The 25,319-nt window shown below is 44.8% G+C and overlaps 1 protein-coding gene across 3 annotated transcripts in view; it reads left to right on the top strand.

Moving 5' to 3' along the window:
- The window catches only part of LOC135198441 (uncharacterized), a 211,625-nt gene that overhangs the window by 153,312 nt on the left and 32,994 nt on the right, over positions 1–25,319 (top strand). For all 3 annotated transcript variants that reach the window (XM_064225992.1, XM_064226011.1, XM_064226002.1), the window contains one exon: positions 23,272–23,420. In XM_064225992.1, the coding sequence (XP_064082062.1) occupies positions 23,272–23,420 (149 nt within the window). The remainder of the gene's footprint in view (positions 1–23,271; positions 23,421–25,319) is intronic.

The following is a 25,319-nucleotide window of genomic DNA, read 5'->3' on the forward strand; positions in this document are numbered from 1 at the left end:
TCTCGAAGATGTTTTCCTTTCCTTTATCTTTCTTTGCTATGAAGCAATTACCATCACACCCGGTTATTGAAGGGGGTTCCGTTATCAATGGGGTACTGATAAGCTAAAACCACCATTAACCCTTAAACGCCGAAGCGGTAAAAATCAAAACCTCTCCCGAATGCCTGGGCCGGTTTGGAGTGAGCGCAGAAGCAGAAATTTTTTTTCAAAAAATCACAGCGCGCTTAGTTTTGAAGATTAAGAGTTCATTTTTGGCTCCGTTTTTGTCATTGCCTGAAGATTAGTATGCAACCATCAGAAATGATAAAACTTATCATTATCATATATAAATAATGCGATATATGATAGCGCAAAAACGAAATTTCATATATAATTGTATTCAAATCGCGCTGTGCGCAAAATGGTTAAAGGTAACAAGTTACTTTTTTTTTCGTTGTAATTTAAACTAAATTGCGATCTTTTTGGTATATAACACATTGTAAAACGATAAAAGCAACACACAGAAAATATCACAAAATGATGCATGAATTCGTAATGCGCGGACGTAAAAAAATATATTTTTTTTAAATTCACCATAAATCTAAATATTGTTATAGAGACTTCGAATTTGTTTCAAGATGAAGTTAAATGATGGAATATTACGATACTGTAAGAGCATTAGCTTACAATTGCAGTTTTCGACCATTTCGGACGAGTTAAAGTTTACCAAATGTAGAAATTTTTTTATAAATTTTTTTTTTATATGCAATTATTTCGGAAATTAGAAAAGCTACAACCTTCAAATATTTTTAGTTTTATTCTACATGAAATTGCGTACACATTTTCATTTATAAAACTCTATGAAATGCCTAATATGAAACGGAGCAAATTTTCCGAGAATGCGATGTACTCAATTCGGAGATTTATGGCGGAGAATCCGCGCGCAGAGGGAAGGAAAGTTTTTTTCATAAATTCACCATAAATCGAAATTTGTTCCGATACGTAATACAAACCCTCGGTCCTTTAACAATAGGAAGGTAACTAGCGGCAGCTGGGGCGGTCATAAGCTTCGAGAATGCTCCCGGGCCGATCCATACAATGTATGTGATAATTGGTCCGAGGCGCAGTGGGTGCTGTATGAGGGTAGGAAGAGGCGCAGACCAGCCAGGGATTCGTTGAAAAGCTCTCCAGCAACTCCTTTGATGACGGATACCTCGTCATCCTTCCTGCCCCCAGCTCAGCCCCCACGGTTCGCGCCTTCCCCTGCGGGGGGTGTTTCGGAGTCCTGCTCCTCACTCGATCCGTCGAGTGTGGAGGAGGGCGCCCGATACCCGGATGTTCAATTGTATTCGGAGTCTTCCGTCTGCTCTGGGTGGGGTTCGTCCTCCCCCAAGCACGAGGGTACCCCTCTAACTGACCCGACTTGTCCTCCCTCAGGTGTGCCTTCTGTGAGTGACGACCTTGGGCAGGTGTGGGCGTCGTTGGGACTGCAGGGCGCCCCCAGTATCCAGGGCTTAATTCAGCGGTTGGTGGGGTCGGCAGTGGTTACTCATGGAGTGGTTACCACTACAACGACTACCTTGTCTACTCCAGGGTACGCCGCCCCTCCGCATGTGGTGTATACGCAGCACATTGCTTCGGTGACCCCGACAGCATCGATCCAAATGCTGATCGCTGCCGTGCCAAGGAGGGGCGTGCCACCTCCACTTGGTTTCTTTGTGCTGCCGACCCCAGACTTTCGCTGCCCAAAGAGTTCTCCCCTGGACCTGCCGCCTGTTCCTAGGATGACGGTGGCTGACTGTAAGACGCCTGGGACGCCTGATTATGGTGCCGTACCTGTCGCCGATGTTGTTGCTGGCCCAGCCGCTCGCGCCGCTCCTTTGAGGCTTGCTGTGCGTGACGCTCCTGCTGTTGCTGTTCCTGTTGTTGCTGCTCCTGCTGTTGACGTTCCTGCCGTGCCTGCCCCTGCCCACGTCGTGTCTCGTCATGGAAGTGCTGCCCCGGACTCAGGTCTTTCCGGACAGGTGCAGTCGGGCCGTGTTGCTTCGGCAATTGCCCCGGCTCTGGCCTGGATGGAAGACCTGACGTCCGTCCTGAGAGAGCTGACGAAGAAGAGGAAGGTGTCGTCGTCGTCTTCATCGTCTTCTTCGTCGTCTGCTGCCGCCTCTCCCCCTTCAACTTCTAAGGCTTCCAAGCCGAAGAAGAAGAAGGCTGCCTCCTCTCCCCCAAGAAGGCTTCTTCGGGATCTTCGAAGGGCTCGTCTCACTCTGGTGTGACGGGGGGTTCTTCTGCTGGTCCTCCTGTTCCTTCGGGAACGGGGCCCGTCTCCTCTTCTGAGAAGAAGAAGAAGACCAGGGGTGTGCTGGCTACCGCTGGTACACCCTCGCCTGGTCTTGGTAGCTCTGCTGCTGAGCCAGGTACCGGCTCGGCTTCTCGTCCGCGAGAAGTTCCGAGTGTACGGTCTCCTTCGGGAGATTGTGCAGCCAAAGTTTAAGACGCCCGAGTTCGCTCAGCGTCAAGACCGAGGCACGGAGCAGAAGACTGTCGAGAGCCGCTCAGGTGACTCTCGCCAGGCCAGCGGCCGCTCTCGCAGCGACCAGCCGGTACCTCGGGTGGACGTGACGGTCTCTGACCGGCCACGGGTTGAGGCTGGGAAGAGGTCCCCTCGACCGACGGTACCAGCCTCGGCTGGTACCAGCGGTTTGACGTGCCGTGAGGACGCTCACCTGTCTCACCGCTAAAGCGAGCTCTGCAGGTCACCTGACCGCCGCTCCCACAGGGACCGGGCGGATAGGGCGACCAGCAGCAGCTCGTCTGACGCACGGGACCGGGGTCGACGTGCTCAGTTGAGCCGCTCGCCACAGGTGAGCGGCACGGCCAGGCCTGCAGATCGATCCCCACCGCGGGTTGGTGATCGGCTGCAGCCCCCCATGTACGCTGGTCCTGCCAGCGAGCGGGGGGGGGGAGCGTCAGGTCTGCCTCTCCACTACCTTCAACTTCCTCGGGATACGCCGGGAAGAGCGAGGTAGCTAGGAGTGATCGTGAGAGGTGCGCCGCTCACGATCCCGTCACGACGCCGCACGTGCCAGGTATGGTCTTAGGACCAGCCAGGTCGTACGCGCAAGTGGTTGGAGGAGACCGTCAGGGGTCTGTTGCTGGTCCTCCTTCTGAAGGAGGAGGGTCTCGAGAGCTGCTCTTGTTGGAGGGACTGGACGGTCCTACTCCTCAGGACGCTGTAACTCCTGAGATCCAGAGGAACTTTGCCCAGGTTATTGCACTGATTCGTCGGCACAACGACCTGGGGGAAGGATCGCCGCTCCCACCATCCGAGCCCACGTCCCGGCTCGAGTCATTTTGGGGCCCGAAGAGGGAACCCAAATTGACGGTGGGGCTGCCGCGATCAGAGCTTGCAGACTCAGTCCTTGACCAGGTGGAGAATTTCGTTTCAGGACGAGAGGATTCGCTGAAGTCAGGATGGTCTTCCAAGCTACTTCCTCCTCCTCTGCAGCGACAGCGGAAATTCTATGTGCTGCCTTCAGAGGATCCAATACCGCCCAAACAGGTTAACCCGGAGCTAGCTAGGCTAACTCCAGGTGTGTCCCTGCAGCAGCTCCTGTCGGAGAACTTGTGGTTCTCGCAGCAGGAGGCACTGGGCCTGGAAGCTACCACTATGGCAGCATTCCAGGCAGTCTCTTGGTTGGATCTGTGGTCCCTCACAGTATCCAAAGTCGCGGCCGACTCTGGGGGCTCTGCCCTCGAAGACGACCCCGATTTCAGGAGACTGTGCCAGTCTGGAGGTAGGGCCATCTCCTACCTCGCCCATCAGACGGCAAACCTGTGGGCCAACTTGGTTCTCCGTCGTAGGGACGCTGTCCTTACACGAGTAGCCAAGGGGGCTGGGCGTGAGGCGGTAAATGGACTCTGTAATGGACCTATGAAGAGTTCCTCCGCTCTCTTTCCTGGAGAGATGGTAGACGCTGCGGTGGAAAGACGGCGCACTGATGACACTGACCGTCTGGTTCACCAGGCAGTCTCAAAGGTTTCTGGGCAACCTCGAGCTACTGCGGCTAAGCCTAAGAGTTTAGCTAGCGCTTCCTCGGCTGCTAAGACGGCTGCTCCATCGAATCCCCGAGGAAAGACTCTTCCTGCTTCAACTTCTGGTAGAGGCGGCCGTAACCAGCCCTCCTTTCCCCGAGGAGGTGCTGGGAAGAAGTCGAAGCGAGGTGGGAAACGCTAGGGACGGCGTTCCCCTTCACCTGCTGCCGGAAGTGGGGGGGTGCTTGGCGAGCCATTGGGCAACTTGGCAGCGCTACGGTGCCAAGACCTGGATAGTAGACGTCCTTCGGGAGGGATATCTACTACCCTTCGAATCTCGGCTACCCCTCACCTCCAACCCGGTCCATCTTCAGACTTATGTCCAAGGTTCTTCAAAGGACAACGCTCTTCGGCAGGAGATCAAGATCATGCTGGACCAAACGAGCTGTAGAAAATCGTTAGTAGAATCGGTCACCGGGCTTTTACAGCCGCCTTTTCTTAGTGGAGAAGGCATCGGGGGGCTGGCGCCCGGTGATAGATCTCTCTCCCCTGAACCGATTTGTTCGCCAGACTCGGTTCACGATGGAGACGGCACGGTCCGTGCTCGAATTCCATCAGGGAGAACGATTTCATGCTTCAGTGGACTTGAAGGACGCGTATTTTCAAATACCCATCCATCAGTCCTCCAGAAAGTACCTCCGCTTCATCTTCGACGGGACGGTGTACCAATTCAGTGCACTTTGCTTCGGTCTGTCAACTGCCCCACAGGTGTTCACGCGAGTGTTCACTCTGGTGTCTGCTTGGGCCCATTCGCACGGGATACGTCTTCTGAGGTATCTCGACGATTGGCTGGTCCTGGCGAGCTGCCGCTCGCAGTTGCTGCAGGACAGGGATCGACTTCTCAAGTTTTGTCGCGATCGGGGGATCGTGATAAACTACGAGAAGTCCGATCTCGAACCCAAGCAGAAGATGAAGTACCTGGGTATGCAGATCGATACGGTGGCAGCTCAAGTCCGCCCCGCAGACTTGAGGATCAGCAGATTCAGGGAGGCAGCCGGCCGGTTTCTGTCTCGGCAGGAACAGGCAGCTCAGCAATGGCAAGTCGTGATCGGCCACCTGTCGTCACTCGAGAAGTTAGTTCCTCACGGACGTCTTCACCCTGCGGTCTCTCCAGTGGAGACTAGGAGAGTTGTCACAGGGTAAAGGATCCACCTTACTTCCCCGTGTCCCTCACGGAGAAAGTGAGGCAGGACCTAGCCTGGTGGCTCGACGACAGGAACCTCTTAAGAGGAGTGTCTCTACGCACTCCCCCCCCCCGGAGATATTGCTGTTTTCAGACGCATCAACTGAGGGATGGGGGCGCACACCTGGAGGAGTTGCTGGCTGCAGGTGTGTGGGACCATCACGACAAGCACCTTCACATCAATGTCCTGGAACTCAAGGCGGCGTTCTACGCTCTCCAAGAATTCCAGGACCGCTTGGTGGGACACTCAGTGGTGTTGATGTGCGACAACACCACAGTAGTGGCATACGTCAACAAGCAGGGGGGCCTAGTGTCTCTCCCGCTACACCAGTTGACCGTGCAGGTGCACGAGTGGGCCACCACGGCTCACTCAATAGAGCTGTCAGCACGCTACATTCCAGGCAAGAGGAATGTAGTAGCAGACAAGCTCAGCCGTTGGGATCAGGTGATAGGAACCGAGTGGTCTCTACACCCAGAAGTGGCGGAAAGGCTCTTCAACCTGTGGGGGCGTCCAGTCATAGACCTGTTCGCCACCCGGCACAACAAAAAACTCCAGGTTTTTTGTTCAGCCGTGCCGGACCCATGGGCAGCTGCAGAGGACGCTCTTCAACACCCCTGGGACAACCTCTTCGTCTACGCCTTTCCTCCCTTCTGTCTGATTCGGAAAGTGATCAGCCGAGCGCTGGCCACTCCCAATCTCAGGATGATCCTGGTGGCTCCCAAACGGCCTCAAGCCGTTTGGTATCCGGACCTGCTGGCTCTTCTTGTGGAAGAACCGAGAGAGATGCCCCACTGGCACAACCTTCTAGCCCAGCCACACGTAGAACGGTACCACCGAGCAGTCCAGTCCCTACAACTTCACGGCTGGCTGTTATCCACCATCTCTTGTGAACGAGAGGCTTTTCTCGTAGCGCAGCAACAGAGATGGCTGGACATGTCCGACAGTCCTCTGCAGCTGTGTACCAGGGGAAGTGGGCCGTCTTCTGTGGTTGGTGTCGTAGACGGGGTCTATCTCCTCTCAGAGCCACTCTTCAGCAGGTAGCGGATTTCCTCGTATTTCTTCGCCGAGAGAAGCTCCTCTCAGTACCCACAGTCAAAGGATACAGAGCCGCCTTGGCTCTTGTCCTAAAACTGAGGGGACTGGACATCTCTAATTCGTTCGAGATCTCCTTACTTATGAGGAGCTTCGAAAGGTCTTGCCCACCCAGGGAACTCAGGCCCCCTGAGTGGGATGTGACTCTCGTCCTTAGGAGTTTGACTCGAAGACCATTCGAGCCACTCCGAGAGTCGTCAGACAGGGATCTGACCCTCAAGACCCTCTTCTTGCTGGCCCTGGCATCGGCAAAGAGAGTAGGGGAACTTCATGGTCTTTCCTTCGATGTTAAACATTCCAGGGGATGGGGATCTGTGACGCTCGATTTCGTCCCGAACTTCGTAGCTAAGACTCAGAATCCGTCTATCCCTGACGACAGGTTTGAGTCTTTCACGATCCCCTCCCTAATGGATTTCACCGACAACGATACGGATGAGATGCTGCTTTGTCCTGTGAGGGCGCTACGGCGCTATCTGAAGAGAACTCGACACCTCAGGCCTGAGTGTCGACGCCTCTTCATTAGCACTGGGGTTACCAAGAAAGAAGTATCCAGAACACAAGCTTTCTTTCTGGCTACGTGAGGTGATCAGAGGAGAGCGTACGAGGCTGATGGTAGTGACGACATCCGTACGCTCCGACCGAGAGCCCACGAAGTCAGAGGTATTGGACCCTCTTTGGCGTTCCGTAAGAACTTCTCCGTGGCGCAGGTCCTGAAGGCAGGTGTCTGGGCCAACCAGACTACCTTCACGTCCTTTTACTTCGGGATATTGCCCACAAGTCCTTGGATATCTTTTTCCTTGGGACCTGTGGTGGCTGCTCAACACGTTGTGTAAGCTTACCCAGCACCCCGAGCAGGCAGAACAGCATCGATTCCTGGTGTGACTGTAGGAATGAATATGTGAATGAGAGTGTGACTGGCTTCTCTTCTCCATCTTTCTCTCCCTCTACCTGTGGGCAGAGGGTCACGGTCGTCACCATGCTGGAAAGGAATTTGATGCAGGTAAGCTACTCGACCGAGCCCCAATCTATCCCTTTAGTTAGGGATAGAAGCAAATATCCTCCAATTCCTCCAGCAAGGGGGAGGGAGTGGATGCCTACTTGAGACAAACCCATAACTTTACATTGGCTCTTGTAAAGGAGCAAGTTCTTGCTTGCTGGTACAACGAGATACGCTTGCCTCTCTCTTAGTACTTGGCTCAGAGGTCTGACCATTGATCCTGCGGTGCACACCCCGATCAATCGGACAGAGGCTTGGACACCTCCCTCGCTCTTACGACCAGGGAGACATTCCAAGGTTGGACGAACACCAGTCTGTTCACCAAAAAGACTCAGATTCTCCCACCGAAATAATGAGTCTTCCTATTGTTAAAGGACCGAGGGTTTGTATTACGTATCGGAACAAATGACAATTTGTCGAAAATTGCATTTTTCCTAACTATACAAACCTGAGGTCCTTTATACATAGTCCCACCTCATGCCACCCCTCACTCTGCAACTTTTTGCATGGGCCTAAAGCAAAAGTGATTCTTCACCTCTCACGATCGGACAAGCAGTTAACTACCGTTCTCCCCTTGTTCGAAGCTTACGACCGTCCCAGCTGCCGCTAGTTACCTTCCTATTGTTAAAGGACCTCAGGTTTGTATAGTTAGGAAAAATGCAATTTTCGACAAATTGTCATATTGTGCTAGAGACTTCCAATTTGTTGCAAAATTAAGGTAAGTGATTGAATATTACTAAAATATAAGAGTTTTAGCTTACAATTGCATTTCTGGGCTCAGCTCGTGTCGGCCTATGAAATATCCTTAAGTTCATTATTTCTAGGTAAATAATCCTAATATTACCAGAGAAAAAATAAAATCAAGAAAATGTCAGTTAAACTGACTCGCTCACTCTATAAAAGAAGTGTCGGTATGGTAACAGAGGCGAGTGAGATCACTACCACGAGTCATTTACCATTTAGACCTTCCATCACAAAATCCCCCACCTGAGAGAGCTGATACCAAAGGGTGATGCGTCCGCTACTACTACTACTACCGACGCCAAGCGGAGGGCAGCGCCTCTAGCGGCCATCCTTTATATTTAGCTCGACTACGCCAGTTGTGATTCTTTTGCTCGTGTTGTTTTCGCTTTTTTGGATTTACCTATTCCACGATGGAACGTGCTGCTATCGCTTCGGCTAAGTTAAATGCCCGATAAGTAATAATTTTTGTATTTCAGTCTTCCAGGGACCAGTATTTTCCGTTTTTTAGGTCATGTACGGTCACCCGGTTGACTCGTGGCGGCCATGAGCCGCCTCGTGTTGTTAAGATTTCCCGGTCTCCCATACTGGGACATCTTATGCTTATGGGCTCTTATTTTACGTTCATCGTCTTATTACATCGTATTTTAGAATTAGGGTACACAGCCCATACCTTTTACCTTTTATCTTTTAGTTTGGTATTTAGGGCTATACTGTGTTTCTCTCGCCCAGCATCCCAGCTCTTGCTCTTCATCGGCTACCGCTGGCTCCGAGTAGTCGACTGCTCTTCGGATCAGTTCGCCTCCTCCTGGGCTTCTTTCTCTTTTACTCAAGTGTCCCTTCCATTCTTTTACGATGTATTTATTATTTATCAGTGTTATTTAGGGTGTTAGGCTAGCCTAGGTGCCTTGTACCGTGTGTTGGTACAGTGGGTTCAGCGGGCCTCTCTGTGGTTGTGTTGCTATCGCGTCCTGGGCCACCACCGATCACGTGTCCCATTAGGCACCTTACCCTCTCCCTTCCCTCCCTTCCACGTGGTAGGGAGGGGTCTGGTCGGGCCTCCTCGGTTGTCATGACATCCACAGTAGCCTTCCTCCCTCTCCCTCTGAGGGGGCCAGAGGAGCCCCATACCAGCTGGGGGCTGGGGTGACCACTTGTCTCGGGTACCTGGTTACCCGACGGTTAGTAGTTGGGGGGGCGGGTTGGCCACCCCCTCTCTCTCTCGCCCGCCGCATTCACTCCGGGGTTCCCACATTCTCTCCCATTCCCTACCCTTCCCCTACCATAACGGACGGAGCCCCCGCTCAAGCCGGGGGCCCCTTCGGTTATCGGTAGTTTCTGGCTCCACCAGGGGGCGGGGTGGGATTTACCAGTGGTCTATATAGCTTGCCTAGTATATCCTTTTTTCCGCTACCGGAGGAGAGCTTGCTTTCTTACCCGGGCACTCCTCTAGTAGTCGGAAGGAATCATGTCTTATTCTATAAGGATACATACCCTTACTGATACTGTAATTTATTTGTTTATTTATAGTTTTTCATGTACTATCTCCGTCGTTCTCCGTTGTGGTTTCGTTGGCCCCTCACCTCTCCTGGTTGGATCATTTTCTTGTCTCCGGCGTACGCTGCGGACCCCAACCAACTGCCTATCTAACCACACGTATTGCGGCGGAGCACTAGTTTTACTCTAACTTACATACTCCGGCATGCAGCGGAGTCTATGTTAGGCTGTAAGTGTGTAACCCCGATACTCATGTATCCCTCCACTTACAGGCTAATAACTGCCAGGATCCAGGCTGCAATGCAGTACTTTACGACCCCTGTGCCCATGAGGAATGCAGGACCCACGCCCCGTGTGCCACTACCCACAACGGGATGATTGTCTGGCACCCTGAGGCATGCACCATCTGCTACGACCTTGTGAGTCAGCTTTTGGGTGGGGTAAGTAGATTCCTGGACAAATTTCCTGTTATCAATGGTTTATCTTTAGTTTTAAGCTACTTTAAGCTGTATCTCCGCCATTAGAGGCTTCATATCGCCTTCTCTTTCAGGCTGCCGCCGTGAAAGAAGTCGCCTTAGCAACCCTGAAAGCTTGGGTAGGCGGCTTCGGCAAAAACGCCGCCAAGGGTCAGCCTTACATCCTGGACAAAAAACTGGCCATTCAGATCTTCCCCGGAGGCAAGGCGACGGGATATGTTGACCCCATCTCAGCAGCCCCACTCATAGCCTCAATCCAGCAGGAGGTGCAGCAGGCGTTTGGGTCCGTCTCGACACAGGAGCCGGTGCCGGACGTCGCAAACCTGGATCTAAACCTTGAGCCAATGGCGGTAGGTGCGAGGACTTGTTGGTCGAGGTAGGTGTTTCGGGCGCTCAAGGGCTACCTTTGAGCGCTCCTGGATCTTCTTCCCCTGTCCCTTCTTCTTCTTCTTTTCAAGGCTTCACGGGATCTGAGATCCCTTCACGTTCACCCGCTCTCTCTGTACCCCCGAAAGTGAAGGGACAGAGAGAACAGAAGACCCTTCATAAGACGACTTCCAAAAAGTCGTCGTCTTCTTCGGCAAGGAAGTCTACAACATCCTACGCCGACGCGGTGAAGGCCAAGCCGAGCTCTTCTCACTCGAAGAGCTCAAGAAGCAAGGCTTCTAAAGAGAAGGCCCGCGCTCCCGCCGAGCCAGTGCCTTCTCCGGCATCCACCGGATCCACTCCGGTTACTCCTGTTGGGGTGGCGGGACCTAGTGCTTTTGATCCCACCACCTTCTCAGCAGGAGTTTTGCAACAAGTGGGAGAGATGGTCGGCTCTCTCGGTACGAGATTTGAGCAAATGTTTGCTCAACTCTCCAGTACCATTAATCAGTCCGGTCAGTCAATCCAAGACCTCTCTCACCGTGTTAGAGAACATGATGACCGTTTCGCTGGCCTGACTCAGGCCCCACAAGCGAACTTCCCTGTGGCAGGTACTGGTTTGGTCCAGTTACCTCCATATGAATCCCTGCCAGCTTTCTCTATGAATAATCCTTGGAGGGTGGCAGCTTATGCCCCCTTCAAGGATGGCATGATCTCCATTCCGGAGTGTGGAACAAGAAGGATTGAGGACTTCAAGTTCTACCCCCCCGGATTGACTCAGCCTTTCATAGGGTATGCCAGACTGACAGAAACAGCCCTCAATAGAGAGGACAAAATCTCTAGGGAGACTGTTCTATACAGTAGGGATCATGCACAGAGGGAATGGGTTCACTGCCTGGAGGATTGGGATTGTACGAATACCAAACTCCAGGCATTCAAGAGCCCTTTCACTATCTTTGCCACGGAGGAGGAGGCTTCTCTTCCTTTTGCGACTAAGATGGTGGAAACGACTCTCCAGGCCGTCCTTAAGGACGAACCCGTTCCACAATTGAGGGAGGCGGAACCAACATCTCCGCTCTTTCCTGCCTTCGGAGAACTGTGGGAGAACTTGCCAGCTACTTTCACAGTAGGGAAGCTGAAACCAGACTGTGCGATGGACCAGTTTGGCGAGAAGCTGCCTAGACTGCCTGATAGCCTTATTCAGGCAGAATTTGATGCCCGTACGAGATTTGGGAGGTCACTCAACTCCCTTATCATCATGGAGATGGCTGCCCTTTCTTATGCCACCGAACCACTCTTCAAGATACTGGCTAAGTCTCAGCTCCAGTCAGTTCAAGCTGATGCTTTCGACTTTTTTACAGCCAGAAGGAATTGTCGAAAGCATGTATTGCAAGAAGCAACTATTAGGCATGAACCTAATAGGCTTCTTGCTTCCAGCATGTGGGGTGCAGACCTCTTCCCAGAAGCTTCTGTGAATGAGGTACATCACGAGGCTGCTAGGCTTAACCAGAGCCTTAGAGCCAGATGGGGTATCTCATCCAAAAGGAAGCAAGAGAACCCCCCCGCTGCTGGTAAGAAACTGAAGAAGACTGGTAGGAGGTTCCAACCATATCAGAAACAGCAGCAACAGCAACACTTCGTCCAAGCTGTCCCAGTTACACAACAGGGGCAGCCCTCGACGTCTAAACAGACGCAACCCATCCTCCTGTTGTCTCCTCAAAACCAGCCCTCGACTTCATACACCGTCTCGCCAGCTTTCAACTCAATGTATGAGAGCCAAGCCTTCCCAACCTTTAACAGGTTCTCTAGGGGAAGCAGGGCGAGAGGTCACTTTCGCCAACGAGGTACAGGAAGAGCTGCAAGAGGCAAGCACTTCAGAGGAGGGCGCGGAGGTCAACCCGCTCAACAGCAGTGAGGCTCCCCAGGTAGGAGGGAGGCTGTTCCTCTTCCGTCACAGGTGGGGGTTCAGCAAATGGGCACAGAGCATCATGTCCAAAGGATTGGGTTGGAGTTGGATCAAAGATCCCCCACCAAACAAGTCATTCTATCAGATACCATCAAAGGAGTTGACAGATTATGCGGAGGAACTCCTTCAGAAAGGAGCTATTGCGAGAGTCAAGCATCTAAAATTTCAAGGACGCTTGTTCAGCGTGCCAAAGAAAGGCTCAACAAAAAGAAGGGTAATCTTAGACTTGTCAGAGCTAAACTCTTTCATTCATTGCGACAAGTTCAAGATGCTGACCATCTCGCAGGTGCGGACCTTACTTCCCCGTGGGGCCGTCACCACCTCTATCGATCTTACAGACGCATACTATCATATCCCTATACCGAGACACTTCCGTCCATTCCTAGGCTTCAAACTAGGAAATCAGACGTTCTCTTTCAAAGTGATGCCCTTCGGACTGAATGTAGCCCCCAGGGTATTCACGAAAATAGCGGAAGTAGTAGTCCCACAATTGAGATCACAAGGGATAATGGTAGTAGTGTACCTCGACGATTGGTTGATCTGGGCACCAACTGTCGAGGAATGCCTCAAAGCCACAAAGAAGGTAGTGCAATTCCTGGAACATCTGGGGTTCCAGATAAACAAAACGAAATCCAGATTCACTCCGGAGACTCGTTTTCAGTGGCTAGGAATCCAATGGGATTTATCCTCCCACAATCTGTCAATTCCGGTGGTCAAAAGGAAAGAAATAGCCAAGTCTGTGAGGCAATTTCTCAAAAGCAAACAAGCTTCAAGGAGAAACCAGGAAAGAATCCTAGGTTCCCTTCAGTTTGCCTCAGTGACGGACATCCTTCTGAAAGCAAGACTGTAAGATATAAATCGAGTTTGGCGGTCAAGAGCAAACGCCAAGTCTCGAGACAAGTTGTCAGTGATTCCACAAATCCTTCGCAACCAGCTCCGTCCATGGACAAAAGTGAAGAACCTTGCCAAGTTAGTACCCCTTCAATATCCCCTTCCGGTGTTAACCATTCACACGGATGCCTCCCTGTCCGGTTGGGGGGGATATTCTCAATTCAAGCTAGGATCTTATTGGTGGACTGCCCCTTATTTTTTTGCTAGGGGCACCCACATTGTATGCATATAAATGTGCTTCAGTGTCTCTACCCTTATTTTTATGCTAGGGTAGAACACAATGAGTTTGTATATTTTGTAAATATCTATTAATTTTAGTGAATCTTTATATACTATTGTGATTACCATTATACTATTCTGTACTACCATTATCTAGTATAAGCTAATTTTAAGTACTTTATGTTAATATAGTGTAATTGGTTTTTTGATTCACTTATATTATATACCAATCTTTTTACAATTTTGTTTCATTTTGACCTTTTATTTCCATCTTGTCTGTTTCTCTGGTACTATTTCATAGGCCGACACGAGCTGAGCCCAGAAAAGGGATTTTGACGAAGGAAAAATCTATTTCTGGGTGATTGGCTCGTGTCGCCCTATGAAATATCCTTAAGTTCATTATTTCTAGGTAAATAATCCTAATATTACCAGAGAAAAAATAAAATCAAGAAAATGTCAGTTAAACTGACTCGCTCACTCTATAAAAGAAGTGTCGGTATGGTAACAGGGGCGAGTGAGATCACTACCACGAGTCATTAACCATTTAGACCTTCCATCACAAAATCCCCCACCTGAGAGAGCTGATACAAGGTGATGCGTCTGCTACTACTACTACTACTACCGACGCCAAGCGGAGAGCAGCGCCTCTAGCAGCCATCCTTTATAAATGGTCATTTTGTCCTGCAGTGTGCGTAAGGAAAAAACAGGGTGGGTTTCATAGGGCGACACGAGCCAATCACCCAGAAATAGATTTTTCCTTCATCAAAATCCCTTTTTTCGACCATTTCAGTAGAGTCAAAGTTGACCGAACGTGGTTTTTTTTCTATTTATCGTGATTTATATGCAAATATTTCAAAATGAGAAAAGCTACAACCTTCAATTATTTTTCGTTGTATTCTACATGAAATTGCGCACATTTTCATATATAAAACTATGTAACGGCTAATTTAAAATGGTGCGAACATTACCACAATCGCACGTATGATTTTTTCGGAAGAGTTACCGCGCGGACGTAAGGAAAATGTTATTTTTTTTTCATAAATTCGCCATAAATCAAAATATTGTGCTAGAGACTTCCAATTTGTTACAAAATGAAGGTAAATGATTGAATATTACTAAAATATAAGAGTTTTAGCTTACAATTGCGTTTTTCGACCATTTTGGTAGAGTCAAAATTGACCGAAGGTTGAAAATTTGTCACATCATTTTTTATATGAAAATATTTCAAAACTGATAAAAGCTACAACCATGGGTTGTTTTTAGTTGTATTGTGCATGAAATTGCGCACATTTCCATATATAAAACTTTATATATTTAAAATGGTGCAAACATTACCACAATCGCATGTATGATTTTTTTCGGAAGAGTTACCGCGCGGACGTAAGGAAAAGGTTTTTTCATAAATTCACCATAAATCGAAATATTGTGCTAGAGACTTGCAATTTGTTGAAAAATTAAGGTAAATAGTTGAATATTACTACAATATAAGCGTTTTAGCTTACAATTGCGTTTTTTGACCCTTTCGGTAGAGTCAAAGTTGACCAAAGGTTGAAATTTTGGCACTTATCGTTATTTATATGGAAATATTTCAAAACTGATAAAAGCTACAATCATGAGTATTTTTTGTTGTATTCTAAATAAAATTGCGCACATTTTCATATATAATACTTCATGTAACGGATAATTTAAAACGGTGCAAAAATTATGTCAAAGTGACGAAATAATTTTTGAGATGTGTCACTGATACTTTTTAGTGCGATAAGAAAGAAATTCGCGCTTGCACGCCTGGGTAACGATTGTAAACAAAACGCCTTGATCCGTGAACTCCCAGCATCCCCCAAGGCGCGTGATTCAAAAGTTTTCGGCTGGTAGGCCTTTAAGTATTTTTCCGCGAATTTTTAAAAAAAACTTTTTTGAGTCGACGTATGGTACGTCCATTCGGCATACGGGAGACATTTTGACTCGACGTTTAATACGTCCATTCGGCGTTTAAGGGTTAACCGAAACTCTGCAATTTATGGCACTTAAAATTTCAATTTATGGTGCCTGATAACCAGTTAACAGTGTCTTTTAGGTGAGTTTTGGTGCTGATAACCGAAACTTGGCCCATTACGGCGCCATAAAACCGGATCGCATTTAACCAAGTCCATTGATAACCAGGGACTGCCTGTAACAGTTTGTTAAAAAGGCTTACCTTTAAATTGTGCTGAAGCAATGCATGCTATTGTAATCAGACATTTCATGTCATATTTGACTGGTACACACAATTACATTGTGTACAAAAAATTTCTCTCTCTCTCTCTCTCTCTCTCTCTCTCTCTCTCTCTCTCTCTCTCTCTCTCTCTCTCTCTCTCTCTCTCTCCAAGCTTTACATTACAGTGGACCCTGTATTTGCGTTCTCAAGATTCCCAAACTCACATATTCATGGATTTCTCTATGGACCATATCTACCCAATATTCGCGTATTCACTATATTTTCCTATGAGAAATATCCACAAATTAGTGTATTTTCATAGTTCCTCATTGGACGAGTGGTTTTTGCTCTCGGCTACCAATCCAGTGGTCTGAAGTTCGATTCTTGGCTCAGGCAGCACGGAATCAGAGGAATTTATTTCTGATGATAGAAATTCATTTCTCAATATAATGTGGTTTGGATCTCTCAATAAGCTGTAGGTCCCATTGCTAAGTAACCAATTGGTTCCAAACAATGTAAAAATATCTAATCCTTTGGGTCAACCTTAGGAGAGCTGTTAATCAGCACAGTGGTCTGGTAAAACTAAGATATATTTAACTTTTAACTGTATTTTCATATAAATTTCATTATTAGATGCACTTTTTTGTGATAAAACTATTAGAAAAATGGGGTATAAGCATTTTCAGTGGGTTTTTCTTGAGTTGCAAGTAACAAAATAGGCATTTCTTAGCCTTTTTATTATTGGGATTCTAAGTATTCACAGATTCTAGCTATTCTCGGGGCTGTCTGGAACACATCCCCCCACGAATACGGGGGTCCAGTAGTGTTCCCCCGTATTTGCGGGGATGGATACCAGACCTTTGCGAATAGTTAGAACTCCACTCTAAAAATGCTTATATCTGCATATCTTGAAAGCCCAAATACCAAATGTATACTTAAAGTATCATCAGATATACCATTGAACTGATATTAATATCATTTCAAAGTCATCTTAAACATTTTACCATTAGAAATATATACACAGTCAATAACACAGAGAGAGAGAGAGAGAGAGAGAGTGAGTGCAGAATGATGACAGCATTGTTTGACCACCATCTAGAATGAAATTATTTATGACTTATTTAGAGAATAGTAATAGAGGAAACTACATATACTAGGTATTTTCCTATCAACAGAAGGTAACCTAGTGCCTGAAAAGTGCCTCAAGGAGTGGTGTGATTGGTATGGTCTTGGCCTGCCACCTGATTCTCTGGCATTCCATTGAGGTGTTAGATATGTATTTCTTGCGATAGAAGTTTACTCTTGACGTGGTTCGGAAGTCACGTAAAGTCGTCTGTCCCGTTGCTGAATAACCACTGGTTCCATGCAACTTAAAAACACCATACAAACAAACAAACAAAACCTAGTGACCTAGTGTCTGACCTTTCAGTAGGTGCAAATCTAAGCAAAAGCATCCATAAAATTATTACATTTCACATTAATATTCAACAGAAAAATGAGAAGATACTAGAGAGATTAGACTACCATCAGGGACATCCAAGAAAACTAAAGGTGTGTGTTAAAAATCTAGAGTACGACCAAAACATAGACATAGACAATTACCGTATATGTATACTCTCGCATATTATGCGACTTTTGAAACCTAATTTTGAAGCTAATTTTAAAGGGGTCGTATCATACACGCAGTATAAAATTTGCGTATCGTCTATGCTTTCCAAAATCGGCAGATTGTGATAGTTACTATCGGAGGAAAACAGTAGATCTTTTAAAAAGTTATGCTTTACTTGTACTTCATTATTTTATTTTAGGATACACAGGTAGTGAAAATTTATTAAAGTAAAATATGCATAAAATTAATAAACTAAAACCCTCCAAAGTCGCTCTCCGTGTCCGTATCATCAAATAAGGCTCTGAATTCTTCGTCATCAAGACAGTCATCATATTCGTCGTCTTCCACATCTTTGATAATTTCATCTTCATCTCCTGCATATTCGTATAGGACATCGTCTTCACTTCCATCCATAGCATTTGATATTCCACATTTTTTAAATGCTTTAATTATTACATTTTTATCGATTTCTGCCCACGATTCTTTAATCCACAAACACAATAGATGCAAACCTGGAGCTTTCATCCTACCTCCTTTCGTGAATGCTTTCTCTCCATCCAACATCCATTCATTCCACTTCTTCCTGATGTTGTCTTTAAAAGGCTTATTAATTGATACATCGAGAGGTTGACAAACACTAGTCAAACCACCAGGAATAACAGCTATATCCGTGTTTGTATCTCGAACACCTTTTAAAACAGAGTTCACTTGATGTGACCTAAACATATCCCAAACTAATAAACTTTTTTCTTTACGTAAACCACCAGGCCTTGATGCCCAAACTCTCTTTAGCCAAGTCTTGCAGCCATCATCGTTCATCCATCCTTTTTCGTGAACGTGGACAATGATACCGTTCGGGAATTTTTCTTTAGGCATCAATTTCCGTTTAAAGATAACCATGGGGGGAAGTTTCGTCCCATCTGCCATAAACGACAGTAAAGTGTGTGCTTTCATGACCAGTAGTTTTGATTAAAATGCTTTTCTCTCCTATTTTATTTACGGTCGAGTTTGATGGCATGTCGAAGTTAAGCAGAGTTTCATCCATGTTGCCAATACATAATAATTTATAATTAGTATTAGCTTTGCGGTGCTTTATTACAAATTTGAGGAAATTATTGATTCTTCCAGTTCTTTGGGTAGTTTCTGTGCTACATATATTGGTTTTCCTTCATAGGACAAAGTTATGTCTTTTCATAAACCGAGTACACCATCCTGCACTTGCTATAAACTCTGGAATGCCCATTTTTCTTGCTTCTCGAATTGCATACAGTCTTATATTACATCGTGTTATAATAAAACCATTTTCTCGGTTTTCGGAGACCCACTTTGCCACTTTATCTTCTAAATGCGGCCACTTACATTTGGATCTCCGGTTTGCACACTTATAAGATGGAGTTACTATTAAATTTTCCTTTTATTTTCTCCAGCTTCGGACACAGCTTTCCCAGACGCCAAACCGCTTAACAGCTTGAACATTGTTTTTTCAGCTTCAGCTACAACTTGCAGCTTAAATTTAGCAGTATATTTCCTTGCTGATCTTTTCTCCTTGGTTCTATTCACTCTGTGGGCAGAGTTGCTACTGTTTCACTGCTTGCATTTCTGAGCTATTTATACCAGCTGATTTACAGTTCTGGCCGCAACGTAGGCCTACTAAACAAAATTAGGCATCTCTGTATTCTCTGAAGGACTGCTAATCCATTAGTATTAACCAGGTGGTCAGTGATCACACACCCTTCATAGCCCACGCAACTGACAAAATTTTTTTCTAACGATGTTTTATCTTTACTGTACTACAATACACACATAATCCTCTATCCGAAGTCCTAAAAACCAAAAAGCTCTAAAAACCTAAAACATTTTGGGGAGTAGAGCATCAATTCATATGGAAGGTATAGTCTTGTTACCGTGGCGAACTCTCTGGCGTGGCTTTTAAAGATCTGCCCTTAAACCAATTTTACAAAACCAACAACTGCCCGTGCGTGACAGACCTTTGAATGTCCTTGAGACAAACCCCTAGGCTATAATTATAAGATTGTAAGGGTTTTTCATTCCCGGGTACTTTAATCTCCTACCTATTCGGCCCTGCTCTCTCCCTCTCCTAAATCTTTCAGCTGTCTGAGCGAGAACTTTTTTTATGGAATAACATAGGCCCGCATTTCACATTTTCCATGCCTATTTATTTTGTATACGATTGCCCTCTCTCGGCTGTGAAGTTGATGTCTGTCCATGGCTGTGAGATGACCAGGAATAACTTGTAAGTCGGTGTCAAAGTCACTCCACATTTTAGTCAGGCCAAAACTTTGCCATATCACATTCAAGCAACATTCAGTCATTGTTTCCTATCTATTATTTTGTCAGAGAGAGAGAAGAGAGAGAGAGAGAGAGAGTGAGAGAATCTGTCTGTATACGATTGTTTATTTTCTCACTCGTCAAACTTACTCTGTTATGCTTTATTTCATATTTCCTTGCTCACCAATTTATTCTATACCTACGATATTAAGAAATCAAGATATGTGTAGAAGGGAGAACTGCCTCCAGACTGTACAGTCAGTATGGATTTAAACGCACGTGGAACTGGGTGAAATATTTGCAACAGCACCAAAATGAGATGCCGTGTTGATAGAAAATCTGACTTTCTTGTTATTGAATAAAAAAAAAAAAAACTTTATCAATCATGAACCTACGTAATTTATGTAGAATTCTGCGTAACGGAAAAGATAATATTTGATATCTGTAATGGGAGAAATGGTTTTATCTCTGCTGTTGTTATAAATTTTGCAGATATGCGATCAAACACGTGGGAGGACCAAAACAGCCCAGCCAGAGAGCTCAGCTCATTTTGTAAATACTATTGTTTGGCGTGCTAGGCTTACCCGATTCATTTGGGTGTGCGCTGCAGCTACTGCTACTGCTACTCAAATAATTGCATTTTTCTTACTAATTCCATTATTAACCAAAAATCCCAAGATAATAAAATAATTGACATATGCCAAGCCTTGGAGTCCTAAATATTTACTCTGTCTGTCTATCAGGAAAAGATACTGATAAATTGAATTGACGGTATCTTTCCTAAGAGAGAGAGAGCGTATACTTAACCAGTGGGCATTAGTACATATGCAGGCAGTGTGTTCATGGTTGTTAAAAAATGTGCAGTACGGGTAATTCATATCTGGAAGACAAAAAAAAAATATATGAATTATCTTGCTGTAAGTCGCATGGACTAAATTTACAAAGAGCAGGGAACAAATCTTGACATTCCTCGAGAGATTAGAGAGATGAACCAAGGCATTCTAGGATGAATCTCTCTCTCTCTCTCTCTCCTCTCAACTATACTGTAAGTGTTAACTTGAGTCTCTGAAACCAATAGGTATTAGCACACACACAACTGTATGTGTGTGTGTGTATGGACATACTGTTAAAAAATGTGCTGTACCTACAGGTAATACCCACATCTTGGAAGATAAAACAAACAAACAAATTTTGTTGTTAGTCGCCAGGGATATAAAGGGTGTGACCAGCAGACAGAAAGATTAACTTTTTTCCAGAGATTAAAGAGCTGAATTTTGTTTTGAAGGTATGTCAACCACGTTAGTAAATAGGTATCATCTTCTAAAGAATTTTTTTTTCTCTTTTCTTTTTGCGGAAGAATTTTCAAACCATTTTGCATTCAAAGTAATGAGAAGGAATCATTCTATTCTTCATGTAATCAGTAAAATACTTACACTATTAAAAACTAAAACTACGTACATAATGCAAAACACACACATCATTGTTAGCTTCCCGTGTGTAAACGTTCATTCTAAGAAATTCACAGAGTTGTATAACTAACACCTGATTGGCTGGTTGGTAGCCATGGAGATCTGTTATCCAATGACTGCCCTCTGCTTCTGTTCTATTTATAGACATATTCCATGGATGGCACTACGTTTGAATGTTACCATGTTCGTGATTTTCTGACTGCTGACGGCAAAAATTACTCAATAATTTTCTTTATATAATTATTTCTTCGTGAAGACAATAATATAATATGATCATTTTAACTTTAATGCATAGTGGTATGAAAAATACCAGTGTGTCGTAGCGATGCGTCATCAATATAGTGGTATGAAAATACCACATGGTGTTGTAGCAATACGTAATCACAAAGTACAAATCCTTTTCCCGGACCATCCTCAAAATTTTATGACTCTTCAACTTCAAGATCGATATGGTGAAATATATTATATAGTCATACTTATTGTTAAAATTCACAAGTTGAACTGCAAAACATTATTATATTTTGATTGTTATGTGCATATATTTTTTGCGTTTTACGGGATGTTTGTTTGGAAAATAATAGCTATTAGTGAACATATGGTATTAATTGTCCCACTATTTTGTTATAGGTGATCTTAATTATCTCACATTCATTTAATAGTATTATATTAATATTTATTTAAATAAACTGCAATTAATAAATAACAATAATGAAAAACATAAAGGGAAAAATTTTTTTTGCTGCAGTAGTGATGTTTGTTTGATTATGTATCTGACCTCACATTTCCGAAATTTGAAAAATTCCAAAAACCGAAACATCGGAATGTGTGTGTACTGCACATTTTTTTAAACACAGTATTTATTCCTGAGAGAGAGAGAGAGAATGATTTAGGACTCCAAGGCGTGTTATTTTTACAATTATTTTGTTATCTTGGGATTCTTTTTTAATCTTGAGATTTTCTATTCAATTTTCGAGATTAGTAAGAAAATTACTGTAACTTGACTAGCAGTAGCACACATCTGAATGACTCGGCCATTAGCATGCTAAACCACCAACCTTATGAACTGACGCTCTTGGAAAAGGAACTCGCATGATACATGAGATACATGACAAAACCACTGTTTATCGGTGAAAATTTTGGGGTCGCATGATATGCGAGATCGCACATTACTAGAGTAGTATATACGGTACTTGGAAGTCTTTCCAGAAGAATACACAGAAAAATGCTCCAGATGTATTCCAGTAAAGCACATACTAACAAATGGCAACCTTCAGCCTAAGTGGATCAATAGAGACATTAAAAAAAAAGAACAGAAAGAGACAGATTGCACAAATCAATGAATCCATACCCAACACTGGCTGCCATTCTACTCAAATGCATCGAGACAGTCTAACTTGTGCAGTGCACCAACCACAAAACTTCTTGGTAAGATAGGTGAAGTAGTGCAGTTTTTTTTTACAGTCAAAATGGGAGTGTCTTTGATGCCAGGAAATATGGTATATAACAATCAAATTTTCTGATTAAGAGATGTTATCATGTTTTTGATAAAAAAAAAAAAAGCAGGCACCATGATCACAGTATTGCAATTAGTGCACCCTTTTGCTGGTTCTTAACTCCGTCATTGTCTGTAGTTTGACTGCAGATTAGTTGGATGTACATCAGCTTTCCTTTCTCTTTTGAAACATCATGACAGACGAAATCCACACCCAAGAGTGTTGAACAAGCAGAAGAAAAACATTGGTTCCGGTGTCATTATACATGAGGGTGATGAAGATTTAATCATTTCAAGGATTATTCAGAATATAATTTGAGTACTGAGGTACTATACTGTAGACTTAATAATTAGATTGCAAGTTCTCTTTACCACCTTAATATCCCTAATTGGCTAAAGCCTGCTGAAGTTGAATGAGCCGTCTTTTTCTATCAGTTTTTTCTCTTAATGAAACTAATATACATTAAGGTTTTATGTTGGTTGTTATGTCATAAATTCAAACCACTAGTTTTTCATAGGAATGCCTTGTCTCCAGGCACAGGCTTTTACTAGAAGGGGAAGGTCTTTCCTGATATGTCACTTAATTACTTCTTAGGTCAGCATTCTTTTAACTATGTGCCAGATGGTAAGACAAGATTGATTGAGAATAAAATGGTTGCATACATAAAGAGTGAAAATTTAATTTTTTTTGTTTTCCTTTTCCATCCTGTTTCAGCAAGGATAAGCAGTGGCTTGTAACTGGTGTAGCAGAAGGTGTTAGGTACCTCACATTACAACACAGCAACTTAGAATTGGAACTGAATGTGTCACAGATTGACAACCACTGGTCAGTTACAACAGCATCTTGGAAACCACAAGCCTCAGGTATGATTGAAGAATCATTGTGCACACTTAGAAATAAGGAATTCTGTTTTGCAATTATCTGTCAAAAAATGAGTTTTTTTTTTTTTTTTTTTTTTTTTTTTTTTTTAATTTACGAAATGATTGAAAATTAAAAATATCAATGAGAAGATAATTTTACTTATTAGATGAGAAGGTAATTTTATTAGAATGTCAATTATACAGGATATGTAATACTTAACAGTGTCAGGAATAAACTTGGTTGGTATTGAAAGGAGCTTGTTTCCTCATTGTCTTGTTCATAGATCTCTTCTACATCTTTACCATGTAGGAGATTGGTCCCATCAGTGCACCTCATGCAGTGCACTGTAGGCATTACTTGAGGTTTTTTGCAGTATCCTGTCAACCCCTAGCTGCAACCTCTTTCATTCCTTTTACTATACCTCTGTTCACATTATCTTTCTGCCATCATACTTTCCACCCTATGCAAACAGTTGTTTCATAGTGCAACTGCAAGGTTTCCTTCTTTACACCTTGAAAGCCTCCTTTACTCTCATTATCTGTAGTGCTGAATGACCTCATAGGTCCAAACACCTAGCCTTTTCCCTAAATCTTTTATTTCAATCCCATATACATCTTTATTGAAATACTTTTAACGGATATTTGATGACTTGAACTATGCCAGTGCTTCCTTTGTATCGTAAATTCAACACAAAGACATTGGCAGCAGGCTCTATACAGTAGAACCTCGGTTTTCGTGAACTTTTTCTGACGAAATTTTGTCTTGGGTTTCATACGTTTCCTCAGATTTCATACACTCAGAAACGCTCCTTCCAGGGCCCACTGTGTGACCGGGCCCTGTACTAAGCGCCCAAACAAAGCATCCCATCTTCTTTTATGACCCATTCTGCCTTTGTTTCTCACTGAACAAGCATCACCTCGTACGCTGTCTGTATCACCGCATGTTTGTTGTGTTTTTTTATCTTTTTTGCTTGTGAAACTGATGGCAAACAAGCCACAATGGGGACAAAGAAAGTTCAAAGGGTCAGCCCTTTGGTATAAAAGGCCAGAGATATGGTAGAATTCAAGAAAGAACTTTTAGCAATGTATGAAAGTGTTGCACATGGTGATCTCATTAGGATGTATGGTAAGTCAGTGTCAACAATCAGCTCTATCCTAAGATCACAAGTAGTGTAAGACGTAGAAAACCTTTTGTTAGTGTGGATAAATGAAAAACAATTAGAGGGGGGATAGTGTGTCCGAAGTGATCATTTGTGAAAAGGCTAGGATGTTGCATGCTGATCTAAGTAAGAAAATGCCAACAAGTGCTGCTGTTAGTGATTTTAAGGTCAGCAGAGGCATACTGGCATACATGGTGTCGTACGGCATGGGGAGGCTGTGAGTTCCGACAAGCGTACTGCCGAAGAATTAATTCAGGAATTCAAGGAATAGCTTGAGGCTGAAGAATTCCTCCCTCTACAGGTCTTCAGTTATGATGAAACAGGCCTGTTTTGGAGTAAAAATGCCAAAGAGGACCTACATCACGCAGGAGGAAAGTGGGGATTTCAAAATGAAGCCTTTACTGGTGTATCACTCTGAAACACCCCGAGTGTTTAAGAAAAACAATACTATTAAGAATGAATTGCCTGTGATGTGGAGGGCAAACAAAAAGGCATGGGTCACAAGGCATATTTTCATTGAGTGGGTCAATGAATTGTTTGGCCCTATGACAACAAAATACTTCCAAAATAATCAGTTGCCCCTCAAGTGCCTCATGGTAGTGGACAATGCTCTTGCACATCCTCTTGGCTTGGAAGACCAGGTGTTGGATGAATTTAAATTCATCACTGTGAAGTTCTTGCCCTCTTATACCACTCCTCTCATCCAGCCAGTGGACCAGCAAATCATCGAACTTCAAGATAC

Source organism: Macrobrachium nipponense, chromosome 23 (assembly GCF_015104395.2).
Source record: "Macrobrachium nipponense isolate FS-2020 chromosome 23, ASM1510439v2, whole genome shotgun sequence".
NCBI classification, from domain to species: Eukaryota; Metazoa; Arthropoda; class Malacostraca; order Decapoda; family Palaemonidae; genus Macrobrachium; species Macrobrachium nipponense.